Source organism: Erpetoichthys calabaricus, chromosome 7 (genome assembly GCF_900747795.2).
Source record: "Erpetoichthys calabaricus chromosome 7, fErpCal1.3, whole genome shotgun sequence".
NCBI classification, from domain to species: Eukaryota; Metazoa; Chordata; class Cladistia; order Polypteriformes; family Polypteridae; genus Erpetoichthys; species Erpetoichthys calabaricus.
The window spans coordinates 50,074,720-50,091,699 of NC_041400.2; the positions used below are offsets into that span (position 1 = coordinate 50,074,720).

General features: G+C 37.0%; 1 protein-coding gene across 2 annotated transcripts in view; it reads left to right on the top strand.

Annotated features, from left to right (window-relative positions):
* kiaa0825 (KIAA0825 ortholog) overlaps positions 1 to 16,980 on the top strand; it is a 537,179-nt gene that overhangs the window by 10,122 nt on the left and 510,077 nt on the right. For both annotated transcript variants that reach the window (XM_051930183.1, XM_051930184.1), the window contains exons 2-3: positions 2,570 to 2,738; positions 5,440 to 6,112. In XM_051930183.1, coding sequence (XP_051786143.1) covers positions 2,570 to 2,738; positions 5,440 to 6,112 — 842 coding nt within the window. The remainder of the gene's footprint in view (positions 1 to 2,569; positions 2,739 to 5,439; positions 6,113 to 16,980) is intronic.

A 16,980-nucleotide genomic window follows, 5' to 3' on the forward strand; every position in this document is an offset into this window, starting at 1 on the left:
TTTTAGTAATTATGGCATGGAGCTCCTACGGAGTTTAGTTTTGTGTCACAATCAGACAGAACTGTACACTTAACAGCTTTAAATACAAGTTTAATGTTAGTGGAAGTTTACTACACTACATGGTTTACTATCTGGTTTTGTTTTTGTCTGATAAAAACAAGCATAATCAAAACTAGATACTAAATATGAACAATTTTACACAATTTTATATTTTTTTAAATATTTTCTCATGAAAATCACGGGGGCTTAGGAAGAACAGGGCTCTTAGACTTGAATCAGTGTGCAGACCCCTCCTGGCTGTATTGTGGGAAACAAAGAAAAACAAGCATGTAGTGTCAAGGTTAGGGGCAGTGAGACTTGAATAGCCCACCATAAGAACAGTAAACCAATAATGAGAAGAGCAGGAGTAGGTAATAGGAGTACGGACAGGCATAAAACAACAGACAGCATCTGAGATTAAGAACAATATATACATTATCTAAACCTGTTTATCCAGAGTAGGATTACAGGAAACATGGAGCCTACCCAGGCAGGTTTGGATGTAAGGCAGGAAAACTCCCTGGTATGCAATATGTATGATAAGGCTGATGTTAAGAACAAAAAGAATATGATATTTCAACTATCTATTTTGAGAGAGAGAGAAAAACATTGAAAAAAGGGAGACAAATATTTTAAAATATAATTCTGCTAATAGATTACTTTCACAATATCTGGTATTTTGAGTTGTGAATATGAACTAAAAAAGATAAATTAATAAATTTAGAATAAATACAAAAACCCATTAGTATGTTTAGTTTTTCATCACTTGGCAGACTCTCTTCACCTACCTACCTTTGTTTGTATCACTTCATTGTTAAACGATGTTTTTAAAGCAAAGGTGATTGGTAAGTAACAATATGCTGATCTTATATGATGACCTAGTCAGTCCCTCGATCAGTGCCGTTTTATTTTCAAAAACCGGGAGTGGCCTCCCCTCTACTTTCTTGTATACTCAGATATGGGGATGGATATTTGAGGAGTAAACCACAAGACAAGGATTATATTTTTATATTATGTACATTAAGGAACTATCAACAACAAATCAAATGAAGTAAAGTTGAATAAATCGGACTCTGCAGCTGAATGAATAAAAAAAAAAACCGAGTATGTGTTTAGGTAAAGTACCACTTCTGGGTAATGGATTTGGCCCAAAAGTTAATACAGATCTACAATTGTGGTTTTACAACCACTTGCCGAATTTCATCCATCTATCTAGTTGCGTTTTTGAGTTATCGTGTTTACACACACTCACAGACACACACACACAATTCCAAAAAACTGTATTTTTTGACTCTGGGAGGTCTATAATGTCAAGATTCATCAAAATATCGAGGTCAAATTTTTTCATGATTACTATACTTAGTATATGAGAAAGTAAAAATGATTTCTCCTTTGCGAAGTGACAGGTGAATTGCTGTCAATAAAAAGCAGTCACCTGAGAAATAAACTGAATCGTTACTCACTCATGATTTTTCTGTCCATATAGTAAACGTTTTGTTGACCAGCACATTCTGATTTCAGCCGTTTGAATTACATATTGATGTACAACAAGCACAAAGAAAGGTGGCACGTAAATCGCTTTCTATTTCACACACTTTATGCACCCACACTCAGCCTGCTCTGTCACCGGAAATGCTATGTGAACAGCCGCCCTCCATCACCAACCGCCGTTCACTGGATGAATATGTGCGGGTGGCTTGTGGTGGATGAATTTCTGTTTTAGAGTTAAAACTTACAAGGGTTAAAGACTAACGGCAAAAATATTCATTCAAAAACGAAAACTAAAAATATTTTAGTAAATTATTATTTTATTTCAGTTAGTCTTTCCAGCTACTTTAATAGTTTCGTTTAGTTTTAGTTTTTCATTTCGGTTTTGTTAATTATTTTATTTCAGTTTACGAAAATGTTGTTTTAATAATAGTTTCAGTTTTGATTTTAGTTTTCGTTAACTATAATAACCTTGGTGGACATTTTATATGTATTTATTTTCCACTAAAGCATTTATGTTGGTCCTTTAATTGATAAAGTGAGTTATTCTCTTACTGAAATCTTTTTGAAACAATCTTGAAAACCTTCAGCTAAGACAATTATTGGAACCGTGTGAACATTCTATTTTGGATTGCCATATTCTTTTGTGTCATCTTGCTGTTGTTGATTAACTTCATTTGGAAGACTAGAGGAAAGTTCATACAGAAATCGGAAGATCTCAAAGTCATAAAAGCAGTGATTGGGAGCTGTGTGACAGCAGTCCTAACCACTGCACCACCATGCCACCCAGTTTATGTAATAGCAATAAAGAAAAAAAAAAAGTTAATTTTTGACATATTCATGCTACTCGTTTCACATCATGCCAAAAGTATAAATCATTTTAATTCTTGTCTTTTTTATGAACAGTACATCAAAATTGTTTATCTTCCAGGCAATATTCATATTCAGTTTTGTTGTCTGTCTTTGTTATCTGTGATGTGTATGTCTTTGTCTAAGTGGAGAACTCAGATGTCTATGCTAATTCTTTCTTCTTTTTTGTCAGTATTGACCAAAGCCTAAAGGAGATGCAGATGGAAATGAATGATGTTTGTACAGGAGATATGCTGCCATTCACAGCAGATAGCCTGCAGTGGCTGTGTCCTAATCATCTCAACTCTTTTAGACCTTTATCTACTGGCTATGATGAACTTGTAGATTTCCTTAGAGCTTTGGTAAGTTATGCCTTATTTATTAAACACATCAATAAGTAACTACATAAGTACATTAATTGCTGGTGACCTGGTTTTCTGTAGTTTAGTTACACAGGACCAAATCTGGAGAGTGAACTTGAAGTGACTTCTCCTCAAAATCCACAATTTTTTAGAGCAGCATTAACATGAAGCAGAAGATGTTTGGTTTGTCAGGTTTCCCCACTGTTTTGCCTATGGATTGATTTCCACAAATGTCTAAGCAAATCATCATAAAATTGTCTTTTTTTCTGTGTGAATCTTCTGAGCCTTCTGAGGCATGTAATAAATATCAACTACACCCACAACATAATAAAAAAAACATACACATGATTTGCCAGCAGTGGCTTGGACTTTGAATTTTTTTCGGTGCTAAGGTGTCACTATGCTTTAATTGTGTTGATTGTTGTTTATATTTCAGGTCACACTACTATAAACAGTTTAATTCATAGTTATCGAACACTTTGTTCATTATTCCCAGTCCACATTCATTAACTTGAAATTCTCATAGACCATTTGATGCAGTTGTGCTTCATTTAACGAGTGAACATTCTGATCATCAAATGTGTCCAGTCCTTGCTTATGTTTAACTATTCTTGAAGAGTATATTCAATTGACTAATTCTTTTGCCAGCTGCTATCTCATACACTATCACAATTTTATTTTACATTACATTTTACTCCACAATGGCAACATATCTATTGTTGATATTGAAGGTTGGTCAGACCTTTTGTAGCCATTTTCTTGACCGTGGCATATGAAGGAGGTTGGTCCTGGTAAGTATTCACTTAGTAAGCATGAATATCCAAAATTGCATTGTCATGTGTTGTTACAAATTCATTGATAGAATGGTATTTGATCTTGTGTATTTAAGCACCCATGTTGAATTGACTCTGAAACAAGAACCAGACACTATAAACCATAATTGTTAAAAACAAATGTGAGTGCCATGGAGGATGGACTGGGATCCCAAATGGGATGAAGGATGATATCTTACCCAGCTGAGAGGCCATGATGGAAGGACGATATGGGTGGCAGCACAACCAGGTGGGATGGTTTCTGGTTCTTATCCAAGTCAGGGAGAAAAGGTAATCCTGTGGGTGTCCAAATTGAGATTAAGCTAGAGGAGCACCAGCACCTCTTATGATCGGGGTTGAGTAGCTCTTGATAGTTTGTCCACCCTAGTCCATCCATTGTCTTTAGACCCCAACTGAGATAAATCATCCTGGCCAGGTTGTGCCTAAATCCGTGTTGTCTTTGCATTGTGGCCTTCCTGCTGGGTAAGGAGTAATCCTCCATCACAGTCGGAATGTCAGTCCGTCCTCCATAACACTCATAGTTACAACTGACATATTTTAGGACACAGAATTTAATCTTTGGGCATTTACAAAATCAGTACAATAGAATACCCATTTGTTTCTTCACTACTTTTCAAGAGGTTTCATCTTACTTCCCTCAATGCAGCTCCTTCAACCTGACATTCATATTTGAAAATATTTCAATTTTCTGGTAAAATAAGTAAAGTATTTTTTCAACTACTTTTTCTAGATATATATGAACAGAATTACCTGGTGAAGACCAGAATGGTGGAAATGGTAGCAACTTAATCCTTAGCGAGAGTGATAATCAGATGTTCTTTTCTTGGTCTAAAAACTAAATTACTTTCTTTGGAAGGCAAGGCCCAAAGACTGAGTGCCTTGGTGATATTCACAGTATGGCAGTTAGATGTTAAATGATAATTATTAGTTGCTTGGCAACACAATCAGTGCTACAGTAATAATGGAAGGAGCAATGGAAATAAAAAAGGATGCCTGGATGAAATTCTTTGCTCTTTTATACCTTGATATTTGTGAAAGCCTTCAGACAAGCTCTCTCTAGTGTTTATTGCCTTCAGAGATAGGTTCTTTCACATTGTAATATCCCAAAAGTATCTTCCAAAGTAGACAAAGATAAGTCCTAATGAGCAAAGCAATGTCCCATCATTTCCTGCAGGATTTGCAAGCCAAGGTGGTGGTGGTGGTGATAAGGATGAGCTGGCAAAGAGGACACATGCCAAGCTGGTAAAATCAGAAACATATCTAAAGTCTACAAGCCAGAAAGTATATCAGTATAGGCACAGGGGCTAGCAAAATAAAGACAAAGAAAGCAAAGTCAATGGTGAAGAGAAATACCAGACATAAAAGGAAAACACTTAATCATTAGAGAGCTTTGTTGTGTATAAAACATGACAGCCTTGGGTGCTCAATTTTCCTCCCATTAGCCCAAAACATTGTTTTTTATTTGCATTGTTCTCCCCATGATGTGACTATAGCTGAATACCATGGCCTGTTGCAGATCTACTTGCAAACTAAAGAATGGGTCAAAGCTGGAAACTATACCCTTTTCTGACATAACTGAATGTTACCCTTTAAACTTAAACTTCAACTGTAGAATGAAATATCAACGACAAGGGATTATGTCTCAATTTCGAAGTACAGTATATTTGAAGCCATAGTTTTAGCATTAATCACAGACCTAATATTGAAAACTAGATGTGTTTTCTGGAATCTGAAAAATGATAGTGAGAAAAGCATTGTAGTTAAATCCAAATTAAAATTACATAGTATAATTAATATAGTAAGATTGAATGGTACCTGTTGTATTCACTTTAACAAGTTTTCTCATGTCATATACTTTTTATTACTAGCAAAATTTTCTGAAGACGGAGCAAAGTCAGGAAGAAACAGTGCTTCATCTCCTTCTTGATATTTCCTGCCAGTGTGGTGTTTATTTTCCTTCCAAACCAACTGGATCATCATTCCCAATGACCTCTACAGCTTCCCTGCATGCAGTAGGAGATGAATCTTCTTTGCAGGTTCAGTCTGTATGGGATGATATCAAATTACATCTTAGGCGATTCATTGTTGAAAAGTTGTCATCCAGTCAACAGGCTGACCAACAACCCGATCAACGAGTAACTTTTAAGATCCATTGCCTTCAGCAACTTCTTTTCTTATACCCTGAAGAGGAAGTACTTTCTAGATTTCAAAATATTCAGAGCAAATATTTACAGGATTTCCTACATGAACTGTTGTGCTCAAGTCCCGGTGAAACTGGTTTTGACAAAGTGGTTCATGCTTATGAAAGTGCTATCCCTTCAGTTTGCAATATGGTAAAGGAAGATCTACACACACTCAATGGAATTGTTGAGCCTGCACTTACAATCAAGTTCCTAAATGATGTATATCATTTCACTACTACTAATGAGCTGTCAGCTCAGATTGAGAAGTTTTGTGAGCTTCAATTAAAGGACAGCAAGTTGGTTGCAGTTAAGGCAGGAAAAATCTCCAGCAAAATGAAAGGAGCTGCTAATGCTGCAGGTTAGTTTGTTTTAATTTCTGTTACTCCATTACAGTTGGTGATGTTTATTCATGAAAGTCAAAGTAAGTCCACTGTGAAAATTAATATACTTCCTCATTTATTGACTTCATTTTTTTTCGAAACAGTAATGAGTGATGGCCCTTTTAATAGAGGATTTTTATCAGTTAGTCATTTTAGTAGTTTATTGCTAGATATAAGGGAAAAAAATAATCTGGACAAATTCAAATGAAAATGAAACTTTAAAATAGTTTTATTACAATCAAATGTAACTTTGACTCTAGAAAAACTATCTATTTTTGTTAATCTGTAGTTTATTGTTTAATTATTCTGAACATACATGTCATGGTTAAGTTTAATTTACTTATCATAGTTAAGCTCATAGTTCAAGAGTTGGTTTTAAACATGACTGTGGCCTTGAGAGAGTTTGGGCAGTTGCTCAAGGAAAGTTATCCATTACAAATTGCTTATTACTTCTTCAAATTGTAACATGATTACATTACTTATTACTGCCTGGAGAAAACAATCACATTACTAATTACTTTACTTTTGCATTACTCTCTAAATCCATGTAAATATGCACCAATTGAAAAGAACAAGAATAAGAGTAATACCCAAATGTCTTTTCAATATTTTAGCAAGGAGGAAATAATTCAGAAGGTGAATAAATTCTATGATTTACTGTTAACAAGTAGATGCCTTTAGTTCACAAAACTAATTCTCAATCAAAAAAAAATCTTATTAATTAAAAATAAAGCTGAGTAAAACACTTGAATACTAGCAAACATGAAGTTGGCAAATGGCAAAATGATTGCTAATATAGTGGCCAGCAGACAAAAAGCACTTATTGATTGGCTAGGGCCAGCTATCTGCAATGTAACATAGTCAGTATGCAGGTGGATCTATGTCTCTCCTGTCTCAGTGCTCTTTACACTAGCATAAAGGCATGTGGCAATAAAATAGAAAGCATTTATATTTTGTAATTAACCATTTTACATTCACTGATAATTAAATTAAAGATTTGGTTACTAAGAAGTCTACATTTTCATGAGAATGTTAAAGAGATGTGACAAAAAAAGCAAAATTCATATAGAGATTTAGCATTTTAATTTTACGACACAATACCTAAAACATTTTTATTTGATTGGATATCAATAATTTCTTTACCTCAGTAGGTCTAATTCCTTATGAGCACTTTGATCAAGAAGCTGTGCATCACAGTGAAGAAAAATGCTAAATATGCATGAAAGTTCCCAGACATATTCTTAATTTTGTCTTCATTAAACTAAACTTGAATTCTCCCCATTAATCTTATTCTTTCTTATTGTGTTGTAAAACTGAAAAATTATCATTTAAATAAAACTTGAAATCTTAATTTCTTAAAAAAGACAAATTTGACTTCTGTACAATCCCAAAGTAAAACAAACCATCATGTAATGTTGTAAAACAGCACATATGTCCTGTATAGATTGTGCAATTCAATGTACTCTACACCTACATGAAGCTACAGTAGTGTTTGTGTATGTGCACTGCAAATTGGGTGGGGAACACAGATGAGGTAGCCACACTCAAGCATTTTGTGAAATGGACTTTTATTATTTGCTTAGATACTGTAAATAAGAATAATGCAACTAACAAAATTTTAGTCAAGTCCACAACTCTAATGTGATTGAAAAATTTAAACCAACATGCTACATTACTTTGTTACTAAGAAATGTAATTTTATTGCAGTAGTGCGTTCCTTTGTATCATGTTAACCCCCCCCCCCCCCCCCCATTTCTGATCCTCAATAGCACACTATACTTTTATAAAGTGAATACAAGCATAACCAGAAACAGGCTACTATGGCAGAAAGAGAACAGGCAGAGTGTGCCACATGGTGTGGAATCAAGCCTGAGGCATACATCTCTTGAGACAGCAATGATATTTATTGTGCCATTATTAAGCTGTGCTCATCATAAACTAATTAAACTGTAACTTTAGTTTAGGAAAGCTATTTATATCAAAGTATTATTGACAAGCACATTTCTAAAATGTTTTTTCTTCCACCAGTGCAGTGACATACTTTCTAGCACTTCTTCCTCATAACTTTTGGAGACTACAGAAAATATAACCTAGGAAAGTACTTGGTGCCAGTTTGGAACTCAGTTAATAAACGGAGTAAGATTAAAAAGGAACTGCTGTATTTGGTGGAGTCTTACATGTTTTCGTTCAGTTTCATGGTAGTCATATCCTTGCATGAGATGGAAGTCTTCAATTATACAAAACCTCAGACAGGGCAAATAAGGTTGTCTATGTTAAACCTGAGTAGAGAAAGGCACACATCAATATGCTTTATATTTCACACTTAACTTAATTATTATGACATAACATTAATGTGAATTTTAGCATCTTATTGGAACTTAAAAACCACTTCCTACATCTTTTGATGTTCCAACAACATACATAATTTGTGAAATGACAAGAAGAAATACAACAAACACAACAACAGAAACATTTATAAAAACATCACATACAATAATGAAAATTACAGTTATGAAGAACTGGTTATTGTACCACATCTCAGAAACAATATCCTTGTGTTTAGATTTATGTTCTTTTTCCTTCTATGCTAAATTAATTTCTTTACACAAATTAAATTCTTGCTTTTCTAAATCAGTAAGTCCTTACATGGTGCCACAGGCTAGTTTACAATAACAATAACAACATTTATTTATATAGCACATTTTCATACAAATGGTGTAGCTCAAATTGCTTTACAAGATGAAGAAAGAAAAGTTATCTGAAACAAAAATAAGATTAGGCAATACTAAGTAACAAAGAATGAAGTACGGTCAGATGGCCAGGAGACCAGAAAAAAAAAAACTGCAGATGGGCTGGAGAAAAAATACAATTTGATGAAATTCTGTATAATGAAATATGAGTATTGAATAGAAATATGAAATTATATACAGTGGTGTGAAAAACTATTTGCCCCCTTCCTGATTTCTTATTCTTTTGCATGTTTGTCACACAAAATGTTTCTGATCATCAAACACATTTAACCATTAGTCAAATATAACACAAGTAAACACAAAATGCAGTTTGTAAATGGTGGTTTTTATTATTTAGGGAGAAAAAAAAATCCAAACCTACATGGCCCTGTGTGAAAAAGTAATTGCCCCCTGAACCTAATAACTGGTTGGGCCACCCTTAGCAGCAATAACTGCAATCAAGCGTTTGCGATAACTTGCAATGAGTCTTTCACAGCGCTCTGGAGGAATTTTGGCCCACTCATCTTTGCAAAATTGTTGTAATTCAGCTTTATTTGAGGGTTTTCTAGCATGAACCGCCTTTTTAAGGTCATGCCATAGCATCTCAATTGGATTCAGGTCAGGACTTTGACTAGGCCACTCCAAAGTCTTCATTTTGTTTTTCTTCAGCCATTCAGAGGTGGATTTGCTGGTGTGTTTTGGGTCATTGTCCTGTTGCAGCACCCAAGATCGCTTCAGCTTGAGTTGACGAACAGATGGCCGGACATTCTCCTTCAGGATTTTTTGGTAGACAGTAGAATTCATGGTTCCATCTATCACAGCAAGCCTTCCAGGTCCTGAAGCAGCAAAACAACCCCAGACCATCACACTACCACCACCATATTTTACTGTTGGTATGATGTTCTTTTTCTGAAATGCTGTGTTCCTTTTACGCCAGATGTAACGGGACATTTGCCTTCCAAAAAGTTCAACTTTTGACTCATCAGTCCACAAGGTATTTTCCCAAAAGTCTTGGCAATCATTGAGATGTTTCTTAGCAAAATTGAGACGAGCCCTAATGTTCTTTTTGCTTAACAGTGGTTTGCGTCTTGGAAATCTGCCATGCAGGCCGTTTTTGCCCAGTCTCTTTCTTATGGTGGAGTCGTGAACACTGACCTTAATTGAGGCAAGTGAGGCCTGCAGTTCTTTAGACGTTGTCCTGGGGTCTTTTGTGACCTCTCGGATAAGTCGTCTCTGCGCTCTTGGGGTAATTTTGGTCGGCCGGCCACTCCTGGGAAGGTTCACCACTGTTCCATGTTTTTGCCATTTGTGGATAATGGCTCTCACTGTGGTTCGCTGGAGTCCCAAAGCTTTAGAAATGGCTTTATAACCTTTACCAGACTGATAGATCTCAATTACTTCTGTTCTCATTTGTTCCTGAATTTCTTTGGATCTTGGCATGATGTCTAGCTTTTGAGGTGCTTTTGGTCTACTTCTCTGTGTCAGGCAGCTCCTATTTAAGTGATTTCTTGATTGAAACAGGTGTGGCAGTAATCAGGCCTGGGGGTGGCTACGGAAATTGAACTCAGGTGTGATACACCACAGTTAGGTTATTTTTTAACAAGGGGGCAATTACTTTTTCACACAGGGCCATGTAGGTTTGGATTTTTTTTCTCCCTAAATAATAAAAACCATCATTTAAAAACTGCATTTTGTGTTTACTTGTGTTATATTTGACTAATGGTTAAATGTGTTTGATGATCAGAAACATTTTGTGTGACAAACATGCAAAAGAATAAGAAATCAGGAAGGGGGCAAATAGTTTTTCACACCACTGTAGTTATATGAAAACATGCCAGCATTTTCAGCTGTTTACCTTTAACTTGCAATAACCATGCAGTGGTAGGCTTAGCTAAAGGCAAGACAAATTTAATTTTTATATTTTGTATTTTTGCATATTTTAATCTTCTTTCACTATATGATCTTATGTTGCACAGAACTGTATATTCAATGTGTTTTTTTTCTGTGTACCTGAGTTTACCCGTGACACGTTACACAAGTCTTTATCAATACAGCCTACCTTTACCTTGTTAAGGCACTCTAATCCTATAGTGTTGTGTTACATTGTGCAGGGTAAAGTTCTGTTGGCTGCATTTTGTTGCTTGTGTTCTCTCAGGCATATTTGTGGTGAATCACAAATAATGCAGTTTTTTGTTTTGGATGGCAATCATGTATCAGGTCCCCCGTGAAATCCAGCACCACCCTGCTAAATTTGTTCTGGCAGCAACCTTACTTTACGGTTAACTTGATGTATTGTAATCTTCATGGTAGATGGAGCACAGATGTCAAAAAAATCCTGTTTGCAGCATATTTTTATTTTATTAATTACCTTAAAAATACTAATGCAATTGAAATTCTAGTAATTTTCAGAAGATAATGATTTCAAATGACTTAATATCATGAGCTCTAATTGAGTGTCAGTATGCAAAGTCACTGTTGAAGTTGCATCTCTTAGCGTTATAGTATATCTATCTATCTATATATAATCTATCCAACATCTGTCTGTCTGTCTGTTTGTCTGCTTTTCATGAGCAAACTACTTAACAAATTTAGATTGTATTTTCTTCTATAATTTGCTTGAACATTCTGGTTGATTTTGTGACTTCTGTCATAGTTTGCTATCATAGTTCGCTTGCAATATCGATTTTTTGCGTGAAGCCGAGAGACTGCTGGCTGAGGGAAGTGGGGCGGGGCCCTTTCTCACTCACACGCCAGCCTCCATTTGAGTCGGACTACCTCTCGCCATGTGTTGGAGCGTACCTTGCCACCACTTAGCTCCCGATACTTGCTTGCTCAATAAACATTATCATCTACAGTTTGTTAAGGAGTAACATTTGCAGTTTTTGAGAGAGAGATCAGAGCTACATGTGTTTCAGAGGGCAGCTGCTGATTGCCAGAGATATCATGGCCACGTGCTTTTCTCCCCATGCGGGGGACACTCTCCCATCAGAGCTGAACATAATGAGATACAGTGCCAACATTTGACATTGGAGCTTACCTACATTCCGCTTGGCCAGAATTACATTTTTTTAAATTGATTTTTAAAGTTTGTCATGTTTCACTACTATGTGGACTGAGCCATGGAGGACAGCTAGTAATTATATATATATATCTATACTAATTAATAAAAGGCAAAGCCCTGACTGACTGACTGACTGACTGACTGACTGACTGACTCATCACTAATTCTGCAACTTCCCGTGTAGGTGGAAGGCTGAAATTTGGCAGGCTGATTCCTTACAGCTTACTTACAAAAGTTAGGCAGGTTTCATTTCGAAATTCAATGCGTAATGGTCATAACTGGAACCTGTTTTTTCACAATATACTGTAATGGACGGCAGCTCGATGGCCGTGGGAGGCGGAGTTGAGTGTCACGTCATCACGCCTCCCACATAATCACGTGAAAAGACTGTGAACGCAGTAGGGAGAAATGAAGGAGGAGCCGCAAACAGCGAAGAACAAAAAATTCATTAAACAATTGAGAAGGGAGCGAAACAATAAGAAGCGAGCGAGTGAAGCATACAAGCATCTTCATAAGGGAAAAAAGCACGGTGTAAAACGTAAGTTTAAATTAAGTTTATAGAAACGCTCCCGCTGCGGATTGCAATAACATATTCGCGAGATAAAAGTTTAATGAGAAGACACGCGGTATAAACGAACCACACGCCGTAGCTCAACATTAGGGGCTTCACCTCTGGCGCTGACGTTCGAGATTCGATTCCCGAGAGCGGATGCAGTGAGTGTGTACGCCTGATGAGTCCAGAATTAGGGAGAAACACGTGTCGCATACTCTTTGCATTATTTGAAAGTAAACTATTAAAACCATTCTATGATCTGCTTCTCGCAACTGAAAGACGGCACATGGCGGATGTTAGCTGACTTGCTGACCGCAACGTTAGGGGCTTCAACTCTGGCGCCGCAAACAGCGAAGAACAAAAAATTCATTAAACAATTGAGAAGGGAGCGAAACAATAAGAAGTGAGCGAGTGAACCATACAAGCATCTTCATAAGGGAAACAAAGCACGGTGTAAAACGTAAGTTTAAATTAAGTTTATAGAAACGCTCCCGCTGCGGATTGCAATAACATATTCGCGAGATAAAAGTTTAATGAGAAGACACGAGGTATAAACGAACCACACGCCGTAGCGCAACGTTAGGGGCTTCACCTCTGGCGCTGACGATAGAGATTCGATTCCCGAGAGGGGATGCAGTGACTGTGTACGCCTGATGAGCCCAGAATTAGGGAGAAACACATGTCGCATACTCTTTGCATTATTTGAAAGTAAACTATTAAAACCATTCTATGATCTGCTTCTGGGAACAGAAAGAGGGCACGTGGCGGACGTAAGGCGACTTGCTGACAAACCACAAGCGTGACCTGGCAGGTAACCACCCATACAATCAGATTGTGATTCAGAAAACGAATGCCATGAATGTAATTACCACGATCTACATACTGTCAAATAAACGAAACACACGCCGTAGCGCGACAGCTGTGAAAAGGGAGCTTCACAAAAAAAACAGATCCTTAACAAATTGTTATTGGTATATTTTCGATCCGTTTAAAAAGGTTTTCTTTTCTTCTTAATAAAAAATTAAAAGCAGTACTTCGCCGCAACGAAGCGCGACAATTTGGCTATATATATCTGCTTCTCGCAATTAAAAGAGGGCACGTAGCGGATGTTAGACGACTTGATGACCAAGCATAACCGTTACCTGCCAGGTAACCACCCATACAATCAGATTGTGATTCAGACTAGGAATGCAATGAATGTAATTACCCCGATCTACATACAAGGCGAAAGTCTTGCAACATTCAAAGATGATGGTTTGGGATAAGTACACCATGGAACATAAAAGAGCTTATGAAGCCTTGAACCGAAAAAAGCAAGATCTCAGAGATCGTAAAAAAAAAAAAAAAAAAGGAGGTAATGTCGTTTTACTCGCTGTAGATTTTAGTCAAACATTACCAGTTATTCCACGAGGGAGACCAGCAGATGAACTCAACGCGTGTTTAAAATCCATGCTTCTCCCACGGTCGGTTATATGTCGCGTGTTCTCGGGTAGGTACACCAAAAAATGTATACATTTAAGCATGTAATGGGCAAAGAAAAAATGAGGTATACCCGAAGGCACTGCAGTAGTACTCAATGTAACTTTACTTCTTAAATGTTAATGTTTTACTGTTTAATAATTTATACGCTTCTTATATGTTGTTCAAATTCTTTTATCAAAATACCAGTGACAGCGCAATGCACGATAACATGGAGTGAATACACCATACGCATCCGCCCACGGCCGCCCTGGTGTGCGCAGATAGGAATTGATTCTACAATAAAATAAAATAAAGATAAAAAGAGTAATACAATCATCACCCATAAAGCGGATAGCAGACGTGACGTACTATATGTGTACCAGATTTCAAGTCAATAGGTGAAATGGTTTGTGAGCTACAGGTGATATAAAATCCTGGACAGACAAACGAATAGCCACGGTAGCAAATTATAGAAGAAGATTTTACTGTTTAATAATTTATATTTATATGAAATGTGCTTTTTATATATTACTTCATATTCTCATATGATAATGATGTTAATGTTGTTTATATTGATTTCTGTTATTGTAAGTGCATGTATGTGTGTATATGTATGTATGTATGTGTGTGTATATATATCTATACATATTAATAAAAGGCAAAGCCCTCACTGACTCACTGACTCACTGACTGACTGACTCACTCAACACTAATTCTCGAACTTCCCGTGTAGGTGGAAGGCTGAAATTTGGCAGGCTCATTCCTTACAGCTTACTTACAAAAGTTAGGCAGGTTTCATTTCGAAATTCTACGCGTAATGGTCATAACTGGAATATATTTTTTGTCCATATACTGTAATGGAGGAGGCGGAGTCACGTATCGTGTCATCACGCCTCCTACGTAATCACGTGAACTAAAAACAAGGAAGAGATTTACAGCACGAGTCAAACGCGGGAACGAAGGTAAATGACGTTAATTTTTGACTGTCTTTTAATACTGTGTAAGCATACATATTAACACGTGCAATTAAACGTGTGCATTAACGGGGTGATTTCTCAGGCTTAAAAGCTCGCCTTTTATCAAACGCGGGAACAAAGGTAACTGACGTTGTTCACTGTCTTTTAATACTGTGTAACCATACATATTAACACATGTGCAATTAAACGTGTGCATTTACGGGGTGATTTCTCAGGCTTAAAAGCTCGCCTTTTACTAAAAAGGTAAATGCAAAACTATTTTCAATCAGTTTATTGAAACGCTCCCGTTAAGGATTGCAATAACATATTCGCGAGATAAAAGAACGAAGTAGGGGGAAATGACGGAAGAGCCGCAAACAGCGAAGAGCAAAAAATTCATTAAACAATTCAGAAGGGAGCGAGTGAAGCATACAAGCATGTTCATAAGGGAAACAAAGCACGGTGAAAAACGTAAGTTTAAATTAAGTTTATAGAAACGCTCCCGCTGCGGATTGCAATAACATATTCGCGAGATAAAAGTTTAATGAGAAGACACGAGGTATAAATGAACCACACGCCGTGGCGCAATGTTAGGGGCAACAGTTTCAACCATTCTATGATCTGCTTCTCGCAACTGAAAGACGGCACATGGCGGATGTTAGCTGACTTGCTGACCGCAACGTTAGGGGCTTCAACTCTGGCACTGACGATAGAGATTCGATTCACGAGAGGTGATGCAGTGAGTGTGTATGCCTGATGAGCCCAGAATTAGGGAGAAACACATGTCGCATACTCTTTGCATTATTTGAAAGTAAACTATTAAAACCATTCTATGATCAGCTTCTGGAAACAGAAAGAGGGCACGTTGCGGATGTAAGGCGACTTCCTGACCAACCAAAAGCGTTACCTGGCAGGTAACCACCCATACAGTCAGATTGTGATTCAGAAAACGAATGCCATGAATGTAATTACCACGATCTACATACTGTCAAATAAACTAAACACACGCCGTAGCGCGACAGCTGTGAAAAGCGACGTTCACAAAAAAAACAGATCCTTAACAAATTGTTATTGGTATATTTTCGATCCGTTTAAAAAGGTTTTCTTTTCTTATTAAAAAATTAAAAGCCGTACTTCGCCGCAACGAACCGCGAGAATTTGGCTATATATATCTGCTTCTCGCAATTAAAAGAGGGCACGTAGCGGATTTTAGACGACTTCATGACCAAACTTAAGTGTTACCTGCCATGTAGGGTTACCACTTTTAATACAAAAAAATAAGGGACGCATACTGCAGCGGGTGCCACATCTCAGTGCCAACAGTTTGCAGACTGGTACTTAAAAGACCCGCCCTCCTCACTGGACAGTTAAAAAGACCAATCAAACTAACGATGACATCAAGTATTACCCAATCATAAGTAGGAAAGGAGGCATCTTCATAAAATGCGTGTGGGATGATTTGCATGAGACGCTGCTTTAAAAAAAATGATAAAAAAAATCCAGGACAAATCCCGTCCCGTATTGATTCAAAACGGGACGCGCAATTTCATTCTCAAATGCGGCACGATTCCGTATTTTAAAGGACGGGTGGCAACCCTACAGTGCCAGGTAACCACCCATACAATCAGATTGTGATTCAGACTAGGAATGCAATGAATGTAATTACCCCGATCTACATACAAGGCGAAAGTCTTGCAACATTCAAAGATGATGGTTTGGGATAAGTACACCATACAACATAAAAGAGCTTATGAAGCCTTGAACCGAAAAAAGCAAGATCTCAGAGATCGTAAAAAAAAAAATAGGAGGTAATGTCGTTTTACTCACTGTAGATTTTAGTCAAACATTACCAGTTATTCCACGAGGGAGACCAGCAGATGAACTCAACGCATGTTTAAAATCCATGCTTCTCCCACGCTCGGTTATATGTCGCGTGTTCTCGGGTAGGTGCACCAAAAAATGTATACATTTAAGCATGTAATGGGCAAACAAAAAATGAGGTATACCCGAAGGCACTGCAGTAGTACTTAATGTAACTTTACTTCTTAAATGTTAATGTTTTACTGTTTAATAATTTATACGCTTC